The 18,545-nt window shown below is 34.4% G+C and overlaps 1 protein-coding gene across 1 annotated transcript in view; it reads left to right on the forward strand.

The window, feature by feature from the left end:
* Positions 1-252: 252 nt before the first annotated feature.
* Positions 253-18,545, forward strand: part of LOC138708543 (uncharacterized) — a 59,876-nt gene continuing 41,583 nt past the window's right edge. Inside the window, exons 1-2 of the mRNA XM_069838657.1 lie at positions 253-1,313; positions 7,113-7,929. Of these exons, the coding sequence (XP_069694758.1) occupies positions 1,233-1,313; positions 7,113-7,929 (898 nt within the window). The 5' untranslated portion in view covers positions 253-1,232. The remainder of the gene's footprint in view (positions 1,314-7,112; positions 7,930-18,545) is intronic.

Genomic DNA, 18,545 nt, shown 5'->3' on the forward strand with positions numbered 1-18,545 from the left:
AGTACTTCTCTGTTTATTTCCATTGTTTGGTTAGTTTTGATTTGCTAATTTACTTCTGTCTCGAAAGACAGAAAACTTGCTATGTTCATAGATCCTTCCTACGGTTTCGTACGTTCCGGTGTGTCTCTTTGCGGTGTCCATCACCGAAGTTCGAGTGGTTCCTGTAGTAGTAATAATAATAATAATAATAATAATAATAATAATAATAATAATAATAATGATAATAATAATAATAATAATATCTCTTGGAAATTAAATAATTATAATGAAAATACTGGGTGTTCAGTTCAAAGTGTGTCATGGCTCGCTGTATGCCGTCATGTGGCTAGTCGATGAGCCTAGACAATTCAATTTTCCTACACTTCCGCAGAGGTGTATTACTTACGAGCCAGAGAAGTTGCCTAGCAAGTACGGCGTTCATTCAGAAGAGTACTTACCGATACGTACGGTAACGCCGGTAGTGGCAGGAATGTGAACTGTTTGGAAACACGTACTCAGGTGAGTTTTTTCTTACTGTCGGGATATGGGGAGAGGGTTAAGACGATTACTTACGTATTTGTTGACATTAACTTCGACGGTCAACATGGATACGGAGCATTTGATTTGTGTTGTGGAATGTTGCCGTACGCAACCGATGATAACAAATACCCTGTGTACGACTTGTCCGCGCAAAACACAGTTCGAAAGAGGTTATGGTAGTACACAGACCATACAGACCGCCATCTGTTGCTACGACGTTCAAGTTATACCGTATACGTTCTCAAGTTCAGATTGAACGCCTTGATTAATAGGCAACTTCTCTGACACAAAAGCTGAAACTCGCTTCAAATCGCTGACTCATCAACAGTGACGTTATGACACACTTTGAAATGAACACCAAGTAGACTTAGTTACAGGAAACATTACAATTTAATAGAAAGATCATTTACCCCCACATTAAGAAACTCGTCAACAGTATAAACAGTTTTGTTAGTTAACCATTTAAGGGAACTTTTCTTAAAATGGAAAAGATAATATAAAATAGTATAACATTCTGACAGGTATATGGCGATGAGTTAGTCTCCCCGAAGCTGAGAGGCACGGTTCTGACTGGAAGCGCCTTTTTCATATCCCTGGGGCTTTTGGTGATATCCGTACTGAGTGCTGTGGTGGACTGGCGCACAGGGTCTGGCATCGCTGCCGGATTATCTGCCATTTCCTTTTTCTTAACGGCCCTGTTACCGGAGTCCCCTATGTGGCTCGTGAGGAAGAAACGCATGGCAGCGGCGGAGCGCTCTCTACAGTGGCTCTGTGGACCTGGTCGAGATCTAGAGGTACAGTGCGAGTTCTGCAACATTTGATGAGACGCATGAGTTCTGCATATTATTATCTTCTTCAGTATTTGAAGAGTAAAAGGTACAGTGCTCTCTCCAAACGAAAAATATTAAAATTTTGTATACATTTGAGAGATGGGAGGATAATATTAAATTGGATTTGAGGGAGATGGGTTATGATGATAGAGAGTGGATTGACCTTGCAAAGGATAGGGACCTATGGCGGGCTTAAGTGAGGGCGGCAATGAACCTTCGGGTTCCATAAAAGCCATTTTTGTGAGTGAGTGATACATTCCAGAGTAATTAATAATTGTTCCTCAGTACTAAAAAATCAGTAGCAGTATTCATATCCTTCTCTCTGTAGAACACTCAATGTTAAATTCCAACCTCCAACACAGCCTGGGTTTGAACTCGATTTATCATGTATATTTATCGTTCTTCATTGTGATATCTTGTATTTTATTACATAGGAACTAATATTGTTGTGATCGTACGTACAATATATTTTCAAAAATGTATATGATGTTCACAGTACTGACTACTACTTTCAGACATGATAGAAGAAAACATGAATTTATTGTAAATTTCGTGTTATTCCATACGCAAATCTAATCACAAGATATGTGTTCAAATACTGAAGACGATGGGCCACTGAAAAATGTTGTTTTAGGATCAAAATAAATATTACATTTTTAAATTTAATTTTATGTTGAAAATTCTCATCAGTTTTTGTACCTGTGAATTTTGGTGCCCCTACGGGCAATAGAACATGTGTAATTTTTTAGGTCCAAGGAACTTGGATAATGGACGTTTTGGTTGTCTGAATAAAATAATATATTAGAAATCAGTCACTAATCACTAATATTAAGAATTTAATAATAATAATAATAATAATAATAATAATAATAATAATAATAATAATAAGTAATTAACAATTAAAAAACAATTTCAGAAGAATAATAACAATAAAAACACAAATCGAGAAGAATAATTAACAATAAAACACATAACTTATCAGCTAAATCCCTGTTTGGTTATACATATGAAGTGAGACACTCTAACGTAAAAAGTGCGTGAAAATAACAAGGTATCCTATTCCAAGCCTGACTACTCATGTTAACAGATAACTTAACGTTAAGTAGTAGGTCCGTATAAATCAATACAGTTCTCCAATCGTCCTTTATACTTCCTAATATCGTTCCTTGGTTCTCCAAACACTAGTAACGTAAAATAAATACCAATATGGCTAGTTCCAATTCGTATTAATGGACGATTGTGCGTAGTATGCTACGAAATGTTTCAACGCACCAAACATGTATATATCAAGCCGACTCCCTCGAGGTTCGTGATATGGAGTAATTCTCGGCTATTTTCCGCTGTAATAATTCAATCCCCGAGACAAGGGTCCTGTCTGTCTCGGTAAATCTCCATAAACGAAGTTCCACTCGTGTCCTTGCTGGCCAGCGAACCATTCATTCATCAAATTCAACACTGTATTAGAAATATTTATAAAATATCGTATTGTTTGCTTGAAATCACACTTGTATCATCTGCAAATAAAATTACATGGGATAAATTGTTCATGGCCAAGTCTAAATCATTAATATAAACTAGAAACAACAATGGATCTAAAATTGACCCCTGGGTAACACCATGTTCAATATTTCTAAATTGTGAATAAGTAACATTGTGACTATTTGGTATATTTATTTCCCATTTTTGTTTTCTATTTGATAAGTAAGATGTAAACCAACCCAACGTCTCATCTTCAATACCATAAAACTTAAATTTTTTACTAATATATTGTGGTCTAAACAATCAATAAATGCTTCAGTCAAAAAAAGTCCCACCGACATGTAATTTAGAATTTAAAGAATTTAGTACTTCATCCACCAATCTAAAATCAGCATTCTCTGTTGATTTTTGTTTTCTAAATCCAAACTGTTCTAAAATTAATATATCGTTGGACTCCAGATAATGATATAACCTACTCTGCCTATTTTCATTCCATTATGTCCTACGGAATAATATTTTGGGGAAATTCTGCAGATAGTAAAAATATATTCTTATTACAAAAAAGAGCCATTAGAATAGGCTAATAGTTGGTGCAAAGGCTATAGAATCATGTAGATTATTTTTAAAAAGTTAGAGATTCTAACCTTAACAAATCAGTACACACACTCTATAATAAATTTCCTCTTATGTAATAAAGATAATTTTCCAACTAATTCATCCATACATAGTATAAATACCCGCAGAAAGAATGATTTTCATACGCCATCATCAAATTTATCATGCAATCAAAGGGGAGTACGTTACATGACGATAAAAATGTTCAATAGTCCTCCTGAAGACATTAACAATCATAGCCAAAACCCTGCAATATTTAAGGTAAAAATAAAAAATTATTTAATATCTCACACCTTCTATTCTGTAGATGAATTCTTGAGATTTCACAGTATTGTGTAAATATTTTAATACTATTAAATGGTAAACATATTACATTGTATAAAATATTATTTTTATTAAGGTATTAATCCTGCACATATTTCATATTTGCATTTTATATATATTGCATTTATGAGTCATTCCACGTCAAATCGTACAAAATTATACAAATTTTGACCTTCATATTTCTGATTGCGTTTATATTTTTTTACCAACTCTATGGGTTTAATAAACCAACAAGTGTACTTTTATTTCCTCCTAAGTCCACATGTTTTTAAAATATTGCATGTTAAAATTCGTTAAAAATGTCGCACAATCCAACATTTAAAGCGTCATATTTCCGAGGATATTTATGTAATTTTTTTTTTGAAAAATGCATTTAAAAGCTTAAAGTACTGTCTTTTGTTAAATATTTACTAACTACTTTTAATATAATTATTACACATATTTTTTTATGATTAAATTTTTAAAAGTTAGATATAAATGTGAAATAGCTGTATTAAAAACCTAAAAAAAATGCCTACTAGGTGCACTGAAGTATTCTTAATAATTCCAGAAAAAATTCAGAATGGGATCTCCAATAGTTTAATGGAAATTTAATTACTTACGACGCAATGAGTAGCGGTCGGCGCAGCAGCAGTGGACGGGAAGCGTTGAAGCGCGCTGGGAGGTTTATTGGCGCTGGATGATCGACTGAACGTTGCAAGATTACACACAGTAGGGATCAAGTCACTCGAGAAAACACTGCTAATTTACTTATTATGATATCCTCAAATATTTGTACATTATGCTTTTTAAACGTTTGTTTTCATTCACACTACACTTTAAATTTTCATTCGCCTACCTTGTTTCTTGAAAGAAAATTGTTTTAATAGGCCTAAATCTTCAGTTTTTGACAACGGAATGAAAGAATGTAATTTTAATATACCAGTTATTGGTTTTAGATTGTGGTATCTGGCCTGCAAATTTTCAGTGTGGTTTTTGTACTTATTCAATGGATAAAATATAAATGACACTTTATAAATGTTTTTTGTGAACAATCAAACAGTTTTTTTTTGTTGATGTTGTTTTATAGGTTCTTGTATAGGCTGCTCTCGTTGCAAGTCTTTTAACAGTTCCTCCAATGCCACCACATGGACTTTTACCATGCGACGTTGCAAAGAAGTGTCATTCAGCACTAATTCCATAATCGTCTTCATGTAAGCAATTATTTTTAATTTTTTTTTTTGTTTTTGTATTGTTAACTTGATCCATCGGAAGAGTAAATGATTTTTTTCATATCGTTGAATTCTTGCTTTAAGAAGTTGATTGCTTCGGATTGAAAACAATGACAGGAATCGGTGTCATGTTTCATGCTATCTGAGATGACGACAATATTTTTGTGACGAATTTCTGTATCTTCTTTGAAATATACTACGAAAGGATGTATTGTGTCTTGGCATTTTTCCAATGCACACCTTGTACTCAATCTTGCATTACAAATTAATAATTTTCAGAAAAGTCTGCAATAGGCCTAAATATGTAATTTTCAGGTTGTACATTTGCTTTGCATTCCGTCAAAAATAAAATATAGCGACTTTTGAAGGGATGACGATGCATCTTCTACATGAAAAACGTTACTTGCTTGGAAGCCTTTTATTTTTTTAAACTTTTCACGGGGGTATCGTTTTCGTTGTAGTTTTCTTTTCCTGATAGGGGATTCTATTGACATCAAACTCTTGTTTAATTCCTCAATATTGGTGATTTCTAGCGCTATATCCATAGATCTGCTAGAATAAGAACTGGGATAATCACTCTCTCTGCCCGCACTTTTATTTGATTCATGTTTACTAATATCACAAGAACTACCGGCTTCACATATAATTTCATCTGACCTATCTGGAAGTTGATAGATTTTTTTTTACGGAACGAATCACATATTCGCACATTCAAAGACTCCATTAAATTGAGCTTTATCAATAAATCGCGACTTATGCGTCTTAGCGTTTTCTTTTTAAAAGCGTGATTAGAAAGGTCAAATGGATTTAAACACTAGTTATATATTACGCGTTCTTTACCGTCACTGATGTTGTATAGAAGTCACGTCACTCCGTGAAATTCAAACCCTGACTGATTATTTTTCTCTTCTATATTTTGTGTCATGCCATGTGTTTATTGCCATAAAGTTTACTGCCTTACCCAGCCTTGCTATCTTTAAACACTTCGCTATATTACAGTATAAACATAAAGCATTGTGAAGGGCTCCCCCGCTTAGCTGTTCTGACAATAATAAGATAACTTTAGGTATTTACTGTTCCTTAAGGTATTGATCATTTGATGAATGAATGCATTTCTTTCGTAGTGTTGAGAGATCAGATATTACATGCAACGGGGGATTTCGTAAAAATTGCCGCCGACAGCCTTCTAGTCTATCTATGGCTACAAGTAGTACATTAGCTGGGAATCGCGAGCGTGTGCATACCTCCGGAAAATAAATTGTTACAAATGTATGTGTGGAGATCCCACATCTCTAAATGCAGTAGTTTACAGATAATACATCAGGGATCAAGTCTATAATTTTTTCAGATTTTTAACTTGGCTATTTAATATAGTAATTATGCTTTGAAAAAGAAATGATTAAAAAAAATACGCCAAATTTTAAATTTATTAGTGATAGGCCTAAAGTAATAAAAAGTGTTGTATTTAGTCTTTAAAATGCGCCAAACCCCAAACCTCAATTATTTGTAGACACAGAGTACCAAGTGAGTTTATGTAACAGTGCGCGCATAATTTGCGTAATTTCAGATAGTCATAACTACACATAATAATTGTGAAAATAAAACAATACTGGTCTCTTTATATGATGTCTGGAATTCATGAAAAAAATTCGATTATTTCCGAGAAGGTAGTGTTTTATGGCTGTGCAATTTGACGTGGAATGACTCTTATATGTTACACGTAAGAATATAAAATATATAATATCGTGGGTCGTAATTAGAGGTCTGTACCAGACCTGGACAGATAACGGATAAAATTTTTAACTGGTGAATACTTTGGAATAGGGTGATAATACGGATGTACTGCCAGAAGTCTTCCTGTATGGTTACGTCGATATCGTGTGAACCTCGCTATGGAAATAGGACTTTCGCATTACTAAGAGTCATTTCATTCTCTTTTTTGGGGAATTGCACATAAATATTAGTTATACCACTACTTATTACCTAACTAAAATAAAATATAATGGAATATAGTCAAGTTCAGTCCAGTCTATTCCAGTCCAGACTAATCCAATCCAATCTAATCCAATTCAATCCAATTCTGATATATTTTAATGGAACGTAATCTAAACAAATCGATATTTTTTCCTTATAGGTAAAAGAAGAATTGCTGGAGCTTCAAAAGAGGTTGTGTATTCCCAGCGAAAACGTGATAGAACATAAAATAACTACGAAGGACAGAATATCTCAATCTCTCTATTTGATCAGACAGTTCTTAAAGCCGAATATCTTGAAGCCCTTTCTCATTAGCCACTTTTTTAATACCATTCAATGTATCTGTGGACTCAATCTCTTCACCTACTACTCAATTGACATCCTGTCCAAGCTGAGGAGAAATAGCTCGTACGGACCGGATGATGTGATGGCCAACATCATCATATCCGTTGTTCGTCTCGTTGTATCTGTATTGACCGCATTCCTCCTCATATGGATTGGACGTCGTCCTGTAGGAGTCGTTTCGGGTTTAGGATCATTCTTCTTTGCCACAGCCCTCGGAATATTAATGACAGTGCAGGCTTCAGAGGACAGATACCCCATACCAGACGCCATTGAAGCGTGGATAAACTTCTCGGTGGTACTTCTGTTTATTGTCTTCATTTCCTTGGGCTTCTTCGTGCTTCCTGCTGTTATGATTGGGGAGCTGCAAAATTCCACCATGAGAAATTATGTATGTGGTTACATCTTTACTACCAATGATCTGATATTGGGAGCTGTGGTCAAGGATTATCACTCGTTGTTGAATAATCTCGGAATGAACGGATTGTTCTTTCTGTTCGGATCGTCATGTCTTGTGTGCACAGTCTTTATAATTCTCTTCTTACCCGAGACGAAAGACAGAACACTGTTTGAAATCGAGGACTACTTCAAACAAGATAATGTTCTATGGCTCACCCGGGAGAAGAGTATTAGTGGTAATAGTGTAGGCCACTTACACACGTAGTTACGTCTCAACCGTTGATCCGTGATCAACACTACATACGTGAGTGATGATACATCCGTAATTTTTCCGTTACCACCTTCGAAAACATCGTAGAATGTGTAGATTGTTCGAAATGAATAAAATGCAGATTCTAAGTATTGTTCCATGTCCTCTTATTAGTAATTAATTTCTCATGAGTTTTATTTGTAAATAATCAAAGGAAAAGTTTCTAAATATTAGTCCAATGCAATTTGCCTTATCACAAAAGGAATCTCGAAGAGGATCTAAAAGCCTACGAATTTTAATAAGTCACAAAAGATTGAGTGTAAAGATTTTCACTGCTGAAAGAAAAGGGAGAGATAATTACAAAGACTGCTGGGAACTTTCACAGAATCGTTTATAGCAGTTGTGAGGGTATAACTTCTTACCTTTCCATTTTATGCTCATTTTAGTGACTGACCTAATATATTTGTATTTATTTATAGTCATTAATGATTATAAATGACATGATTATGATCGTTTTGGTTATAATTATGGTATTTTTGTAATTTAAAATAATTTCGTCTTTTGCTAAGTTAGATCTGGCGATGGAATCTGTATATTATCAAGACGCTATTTCTATTCGACGGTCCCAAGGAAGAACATTGTAACTGACAAAATGAACTTTTGCAGTAGAATTAAAAATAACTTCGGATGCTGTGAAATGTCAGGATTTTTAATTAGGCCTTTTTTCTTTGCATTGCCATTATTGAAATTGATGTCTTATTCCATTGTAGTGATAACACATTCTCTGAAATCATTCCTTATATGCGGATTGTTACATACAATATTAGAAAGTTTACATAAATTCCCGGTAAGAACATTGTATGTGACATACAATAGTATTGCTTGTGAAAGAAGGAGCGATAATGTCACAGTTTACACTTAACAGAATTGTAACTACATAACTACAAACAGGAATGTACATAAATGTTTACAAAAAGTATAGTAATTTGTTTTACAATGCCACTGAATTTAATGTTATTCATCACTGTCGTGATAAATGCCAGGAATATGGGGTGTATTTCATCGCACTGATAGCAGATCGATGAATACTTTACTTTGGGAGATGGGTAGTGGAGCAATGTAATCATATTTTAGATTTATATCCTTCCAAGTCCTGAGTTTGACTTTGCGTTGTATGTCAATGCTACTGTATGTTCTTGTTCATCAATATGATTGATTTTATAAATATTTTCTTGCTTAATTCAGGAAGAATTTGAATTTGCTTCACTTTCATCGAAACACTTTTTCATTTTCTTCTGTCAAATTTCAGTTGTCCTTTTCGTTGGCGATTAGAGACTTCAAGTTTTAAAATCGATTTGTTCTATTTAAGTTACCTCATAGGGTTTCCACTACCTTTAGCCATTTTCATTAGCATTATCCGCTGTTCAGAGTGAATACTGTTCGTCCTTTTTTCTTCGTTCATTTAAAGGATGGATTGAATCTGCTTTATTCCATGTGTATTCTTTTTTCCGGGAATTTATCCTGAACAGACATATTATAATACTATTGTCAAATACAATGTTATCATCATAAGTATCTTGCTCTGGTGCCATTTCCATTTGTTGCAGGTCAATCTGTGATACAAAATGAAATGTTAGAATTCCAGTTATACACAGTTTTTCTTATGAAATTAGCAACATTCAAAAAGCGAATCACGATTGTATTAGTTGAAGTAATACAATAAAATATTATAGTTAATTTTGGGTTATCAGTAGGGAGACTAAACGTTGGATCTCAATGAAAAATCTGGATCGAAATATTCACCCTCAGACCCAAGTATGGAAAATGTTTTATAATAGGCTACTCTGGAAAGTTCAGATGGTGGAGAAGAGATTAAAAACTCACCTTTTTCATTTAAAAATTATTTTAAAAGTATAGAACTCATTTATAAGAATATATGTTAATTATAACTTAAAACCATTACAGACCTAACTGAGCTTCAAAATAAAATGTCAAGACTGAGGTGCAAGCTTGCAGTTACTAACAAATCTAGAATACAAATAAACTATAGATAGGTTTGTAGGCTAATAACCGTGCCTTAATATTGCAACAAACCAGAGCCACACGGACAGTGTGCTGGATTATATAGAATCTATGGACGTCCTATGTTGTTGGTGCAAGGAGAACTTCTCTATTTTTAGTTATGAATGTGGTCACAGGATAGTTACTCGTATTTGGATATTTCATTCTTAAGCTAAAGTTTTCGAAAACACACTATATATAGTCCCGTCGCTCTAATTTCCAATCGGGTTGCAGGTCGGCTACGTTTGAACATGTGCGTCTTGTGATTCCCTGATTCATTTCTTAAGGCTATATAAATACTGAATATAATCGCCCGCCATTTTAGCTCTTTTGTTGGCGTTCGCAGAAAGCACACGAAGAAGTTATTTGCCGCTCAATTATTTGCTGAATTACATTGCGTTTGATTTATTATCATAGGAGCTACGACATGATAATGTTTAACGGTGTGGCAAATAGATTCCTCGTATGGTAGCTCGGCAACTTAAGACCAAAAATGGCGCACGATATACCTATCTAGACTTTATAAAGCCTTCACTTTCTAAGACGTAAGCAAAGAGGCGGAGTCGCCGGAAATAACAGCGTCGGGACTATAGTAAGTAACAACAAAATATAGCAAAATCAAACGTACCAGGAACATCTTCTCCTGCATCTTCATAGATACACCTCCTTCGCAAATATCCTGCCTATGACTCACGTTACGGAATTCGCGCTGGTTCGAGTCCTCATGGGGGAGGAAATTTTCTCATGAAATTACGGCTAGTGTATGGAACCGGTGCCCACCCAGCATCATGATGCACTTGGGGAGCTATGATAGATACTAAATGTCAGTTATAATATTCTTCCTAGGGACCGTCGTATTTTTGGTTGTAAGAATTTCCAAAGTATATATGGTGCAAACCAATTGTTGCATTAGAATCCTCTCCGTCTCCTCTAGGAGTAGAGTTAGTATAACTTGAATCACTTGATGATTCAGATGATGCAGAATAAGAAGTGGTCTGCGACGAATAGTCGAAATCAGAGTCAGCATTTGAATCATCCTTACCTCACTCAAACGAACTCTTAACCGAGAATTCGTAACATTCTACTTTTTAACCTTAACACAATGTAATGTAACGCTCAAGTTAGCTTAAGCTTGGATTCCAACTGTTTTCTACGCTTCTCAATCTAACTTCTTTCCGTCACTATATCCAGAGGTGTGTCGTTAGAAAAAGATGGTAATTATTGTGCCGAAAAACTGTGACTTTCTTTTCTTTGGAGATGAGCAACTTTTACATTCTTAGTATTCATAAGTAAAGAAATGTCGTTTTTAATTGTTAAGATTAAACATAATCTCCTTCCGTTCGTAATATTATTTTAGTTGTGACATTCTTCTTTAATTAAACTCATCGCAGCTGTACATTTTTAATTGTCACATTTGTCATGATTAGCATGTATGACATTCTCAGATTTCTAATTGTCTTTCTTCTTTAAATAAAATTTCTTCTGTCTTGTCACCTTTTACTTTAGCTTCCACTCTACTATCCTCATAGACGTTGTCATTTGTTTCTCTACTTCTCTTAATTTTCAGTTCAGCTATACAGGATGTTTAAAAAATACGGGGCTTAATTTCAGGTATGTATTTCCCACATGTAGACAATCAAAATAGTTCATTACAACATGTGTCCGGAAATGCTTCATTTCCGAGTTATGGCCTTCACAACATTGAAATTCAACGGGACGTTTTTCTTTCCGCAGGTCGTTGTCATTACACCTGCTTGAATACAGACCTCACATCGATGTCTCATTGACCTGCGAACACGATCCCAAACTCCAGGAGTATTGCGTATGTCCTCAGAACATGCCGCAATTCGATTCCGAAGGGATTCCAAATCAGGCACCGGAGACGAATAAACCAATGATTTTAAATGGCCCCACAAGTAAAAATCGAGAGGATTCATATCAAGTGAGCGTGGAGGCCAAGCAATTGGGCCACCTCTACCTATCCATCGATAAGGAAACCTTCGATCCAAGTACCGGCGAGCCGTACGACTGAAGTGTGCAGGAGCGCCATCATGCAAGAAGTGGATGTGTTGACGATTGGTCAGTGGAGTGTCTTCTAAAACATGAGGTATGGTGTTTTCCAGGAAGTTTGTGTACGCCTGCCCCGTAAGTCTGTTTACAAGTACATGGGGTCCAACTAATCGATCACCAATGATACCGGCCCACATGTTGAGGGAGAATCGCACCTGATGATGAGATGGAACAGTTGCACGTGGGTTTTCATACGCCCATACATGCTGATTGTGGAAATTTGTTATGCCATCTCGTGTGAACTGTGCTTCATCTGTAAATAATACTAAGTTCGGATTTACACCACACTGCTGCAAGAACCACCGACAGAACTTAACTCGTGCAGGGTAATCTGCTGGTGACAGGGCCTGTACACGTTGCAAATGATAAGGATACAATTGATACTCTTTCAACAGTCTCCAGACAGTCGTATGAGGAACATTGACTTGCAACGCTACCCTTCGTGTACTGATAGAAGGAGTCATGTTCACAGCCTCCAGAATCTCCTCCTGTACTTCTGGAGTTGTAGATCTTGGTCGTCCCCTTCCCAAACCAGGAGAGTTAAATTTCCCATACTCGCACAGACGGTAATGAGACGTACAAATATCTTCCGATCTGGACATTGTCGCTGTGGGTACCTCTCCTGGTACAAACGTCGAGCCAGCGCAGCATTTCTGTCCGCCTTACCGTACATGAAGTTTATCTCTGCCAGCTCTTGATTTGAATACATGTCGCACAGTCTAACGCCTACACAAAATTGAATGTAACCTTCGCCTCGGAATGAACTGTCAGAGTGCCCTCTTAATGTCTCCTTTGACGGCAACGACCTGCGGAAAGAAAAACGTTCCGGTGAATTTCAATGTTGTGAATGCCATAACTCGGAAATAAAGCATTTCCGGACACATGTTGTAATGAACTATTTTGATTGTCTACATGTGGGAAATACATACCTGAAATTATGCCCCGTATTTTTTAAACAATCTGTATAGTTTGCTCCTATTCCTGTTCTTAAGGTAATTCCAGACAGAGCTTCTTGAACCATGAATATTCCTACAGGCATCATTATTAAATTTGAAATAGTATCCATATGCAGAAATAAATTTCGAGCAACTCGCTATCAACTTTACGTATAATGTGACCTCATTCAGTAAAAGTGTTAACAGAAAATGAAATCTTCATTGCTGTAGAAAAAGTTTTTACAACTTAAAATAAAATCCCGAAAATTTTGCATATGCGGAATAGTGTCACAACCCAAAATATGACATTAAAAATGTAAATTTGTGACAAGTTTAATTAAAGAAGAATGTCATAACTAAAAATAATATTACGAACGGAAGGAGACTAAGCTTAATCTGAAAAATTAAAAACAACACTTCTTTACTTTTGAATATTAAGAATGTAAAAGTTTCCCATCACCAAGGAAAAGAACGTCACAGTTTAAAAAATGTTGTTTATTCTGCACAAAAATTACCATCATTCTCTAACGTACTCATAAATATCACTTTTTACTAATGACGGCGTACAAATCCTCCAAAAATAAAAGTGACACATGTGTTCTCTATGAAGTAGAAGTTGTTTTTATTCGATTGTGCGTCATAAGATATAGATCATCCCATATTATTTGCCGATGACAGAAATATAGTAATTACAGCCAATAACTCCAGCACATTCCAATCTTCAACAGAGGAAATTCTCATCAAAATATGTGATTGGTTCTCAGTCAATAAATTAGTATTAAATTTTAACAAAACTAACATAATTCAATATAAATTCTGTTCAAATTCAACTTGACAAATTTCAAGGGCAATAATTAATAATAGGTTCCTATTAGAAACAACATCAACCAAATTTCTTGAGTTAAAAATCGATAATGTGTTAAATTGGAAAAATCACATTAAAGAAATTACCCCCAAACTAAATTCAGCATGTTTTGCTGTTAGATCTATGCAAAAGATAGTAAATATCAATACCTTAAAAATAATCTACTTTGCATACTTCCACTCGGAAATGAGTTTTGGAACAATATTCTGGGGAAATTCCATAGATAGTAACAGTATATTCCTAATTCAAAAAAAGAGTAGTTAGAATAATAATAGATGAAAAATCTAGGGAATAAAAAAACTACAAATAATGCCCATGGCTAGTCAGTATATTTTTTCATTAATAATCTTCCTCGTATATAATCGTGAATACTTTGTAACTAATTCAACACTTCATAGCATAAATACGCTTCAAAAAATGACTTTCATACTCCATCGGCATGTCTATCGTGCTATCAAAAAGGAGTGCTTTATATGGGAGTAAAATTTTTAATAGCCTCCCTATCGATATAAAAAATGAAACTGAGAACATAAGATCATTTAGGGTCAAAGAAGTACCTAATTTCTCACGCTTTCTATTCATGACATTCAACAACGCTTCAAGAAATTGATACCAAAAATGTGTGTTGTACTAGTAAACTATATTGTATATCTACACTGGGATGGCAAAACATGATATGTGCACTTTTCATAATTTTACAGGAGAGCAGTTTTAAACTTTTGAGTTTAATTTAAAAATAATTGGAATTAATATTGGAAACTAAGACAGTAGTATTTTAATAGATAATTTCCTCGAGATGTTAAATTTAAATTTGGATTTAATATTTTTTTCAATAGACACTTTGAAATTTTCCGACATGTCATCTTTTGCCCAATTATTTTAATGTAAATAAAAGAGACAAATCAGAAAGTGGCAAAACTTTAAATTTTATATAAAATATGTAGTATAGGCCTATTTCCTTCGCCAACTCTGCGGAAAGGCACGATGTTTGTAGATTATTATTATTATTATTATTATTATTATTATTATTATTATTATTATTATTATTATTAATTGAAACAGCTGTAATCGTAATACAGTATTAAATAAAATGTTTTCTTTTGAGTGCACAAGAAATTAACTCAGAACTATATTAATTATTAGTTTAAAGAAAAATGGTTTTGTTTAGAGAATAAGGCAGGAGTTCAATTACAATCACCTATAGTTTTTAACTATTTCTGGTTTGTTTCCCCCGGTCACTGTCCTCTGATATTTCACCATCAAGTACAGCTGCAGTATGTGAAGTTTTCAATTATCTCTAGGGATCATAGCAATCCTCACCAATACAAGTAGGGTCAGAGAGGCTCAGTAAGTCCCTTTATAGTTTCTGACTACGTTTTCGTGTATAAGGACTGTCGTGTTTTCGATATAAATATGTCAGTAAATTGTTTTATGAAGGTAATACTGTAGTTTCTCTCCTCACTGTTTTTAGTTTTCTGGATCATACTTTCCTCTACTGTCAGATATAATAAATCCACATGGAGAAAACTTCTTCTTGTGTATAAGATTATTAATATGACCTCTAGAATATAGGCCATGAATATGCGAAAACATTTTTTTTAACAATTCAATTGTTTCGTGCCCTGGAATTTGTCAATGAATAATTTACAGTAATTTTTAATGTTTGCTGCATAATATTTTGTCCTCTATTTTTCATTTAACTTTCGTTTTGGATAATATTACGTTTTGAAAGTATTTTTTAGATTTCTTGATAACTCTGAAGATGAGTTTATTTTTCTTGAGAATGTAATGTATGGTAGCCTACATTCTTCTACAGTATTAAACCAGAGGTCTAAATGTTAATGTTATATTTTATTTAACGACGCTTGCAACTACCGAGGTTATATCAGCGTCGCCGGTGTGCCGGAATTTTGTCCCGCAGCAGTTCTTTTACATGCAAGTAAATCTACTGACATGAGCCTGTCGCATTTAAGGACACTTAAATACCATCGACCTGGTCCGGGATCGAAACCACAACCTCGGGCATAGAAGGCAAGCACTATACCAACTGCGCCAACCAGGCCGACCAGAGGTCTAAAAGTTTTAGCAGGAACTATTTCTATTTCTCCTTTTCTGGTAGTATACTCCGTCCCACATTCCTTCTTAATTTTCTCTTCTTCTGTCTTTGAATATTTTATTTGTTTTACTCTCTTACTTTCTTATAGTTGAGGGTGGAACTGGCCGAGGGGGAGGGAGCCGAGAAAATAAGGGAAAGAGTTATTAATTAGTGTTGGAATGATAAAGTAATTAGTGGATAATGTTATTTTTGTATTTATTGTGTCTTTTTTTTTCTATTTGTATTTTATCGCGTGTGTATGTTTTTTTATGCATTACCTTTATATTTATTAGTTGGATTATTTTGTGCAGTCTCAATAAGGAATTGAATTGTTTATATATATATATATATATATATATATATATGTGTGTGTGTGTGTGTGTGTGTGTGTGTGTGTGTGTGTGTTTCACTGTGTTTTTTCTCTCTCTTTTCATACATTACATTCATTTTATTTTTTTATTATTTTTGTGAAATTTGGTTTGAAGTTAGATTAGTTGTAATTGTGATAATTAATGATAACGGTAGTAATAATAATAACTGTTGTTTTACTATTTTATTATTAGTATTATTATTTTTGTTTTCTTTGAAGATTCAAACTGTGCATTGTCACAGCACGAATGGCCTTACGGGCTCGTGCGAAGGATCTTGTGTACATGAGTTTGTATAATTTATCATGCACCAATAAATGCACTTATCTATCTATCTATCTATCTATCTATCTATCTATCTATCTATCTATCTATCTATCTATCTATCTATCTATCTATCTATCTATCTATCTATCTATCTATCTGTCTGTCTGTCTGTCTGTCTGTCTGTCTGTCTGTCTGTCTGTCTGTCTGTCTGTCTGTCTGTCTGTCTGTCTGTCTGTCTGTCTGTCTGTCTGTCTGTCTGTCTGTCTGTCTGTCTATCTATCTATCTATCTATCTATCTATCTATCTATCTATCTATCTATCTATCTATCTATCTATCTATCTATCTATCTATCTATCTATCTATCTATCTATCTATCTATCTATCTACTTTCTTATAGAATATATTGGATCTTCTTTTGCCATTATCCTGCCCTTGAGTTTCTTCATTTACTGTAGAACTGATTGAATCTTCTCTTGTTGTTATTATCACCTGTTTTTGAGTTTCTTCATTTCCTCTAAAATTGATATAATCTTCCCTTGTGAATATTATACTCTGTTTCTTAGTGTATTCAATCCCTGTTGAATTGGTTGGATCTTCTGTTGTTATTATCTGTGTCTGTTTTCTCACTATCCATTATCTGCAATGGTTGAGGATTTACAACGGAAATATCTTGCACATTATAACTTTCACGTATATCATATGTTGATAATAAATTAAAATTCTCCTCATTTTCAGATATAGAGTTTCCAGGGCTTCAGTCACTATCAGCAATTGAATCACATTCGTCACTTTCATCATTTATGAAAGACACTTCAAATAGGTCAAATTTTTTATCTGCAAATGCATTAGTATTTAATTGCGAACTGTGATTTCCTTCGTATTTTCTTCCAAATCCATAAAATTATATTCTTGCTTAGTAATCTCCATCGCAGTTCACCGCGTTGACTGTGTTTCCATAATTTTTCCTCTTAATCCGTAATAGTTTGTTTTTTATACCTGTTGTGACCTCCATGTCTTCTAATTCATATCTATTATTAAAAATTTACTACACTGAGATGAGAAGGAATCACTCAACTATAATATTCCTGCTCCAGTTACATTACTTCACACTTGTTCAGGGCTTTGTATATCATTAAAGAGCCTCTACTTTGACATTTCAAACCATGCATATCACGTCAAAACATTTCGCCCACATAAGACATAATTGATTTTCGCCATAAACTAGTGTAATCATTTAAACTGTATAACAAATTAAAATTTCAAACATTGTTAATCATTATCTTGCACTGATGAGAGTGCAAATACACACGTTTTAACTTGGAAGTTTCCGGAATAGCAGATGGCAAAACATGTTATGTCAACATATCAATGTTTGCTAAGACCAAACATGATATGTACACTTATCAAATTCTGCCACCTCACAAAATTGAAAGATTTCACATATCATGAAGTGACTGGACTTAATATTACTGTAATTATTCACCCTAGACATATCTCGCTTTGCCAGTATATAGATCTTCATGAAACCTACCAAATGAGCTGAAAAACAGAAAATGGCCAAAAAGTGACATATGTTCTGCCATCCCAGCCTAGATATATTCTAACTAGACTGCGATTGTAAATTAAGACTTTATAGTAGTATTAAGTTTTTTTTTTTTTACTTGTTTGTCATATTCTACCTGTGAACCAGTGTATGAATACCATGGAATGTTAATAAATACAATACAGTACAATAATCTTCTGCATTTTTCTACAGCAGGAATACCAAGGTCAAAGACACGTGCACGACTCTCGGTGCTATAAAGCACTGAGTGGTTGCAATGAATCTATTCTGCAGGCAGTAGCGGTGAACTAGGAGGGGTGAGCAAAATGAACGCTATTAGCCTACCACTGCCACTGCGAGGTGAATTAAACTCCTTTTAAGCAATACATAATGTGTT

This window comes from Periplaneta americana, chromosome 11 (genome assembly GCF_040183065.1).
Source record: "Periplaneta americana isolate PAMFEO1 chromosome 11, P.americana_PAMFEO1_priV1, whole genome shotgun sequence".
Taxonomy (NCBI): domain Eukaryota; kingdom Metazoa; phylum Arthropoda; class Insecta; order Blattodea; family Blattidae; genus Periplaneta; species Periplaneta americana.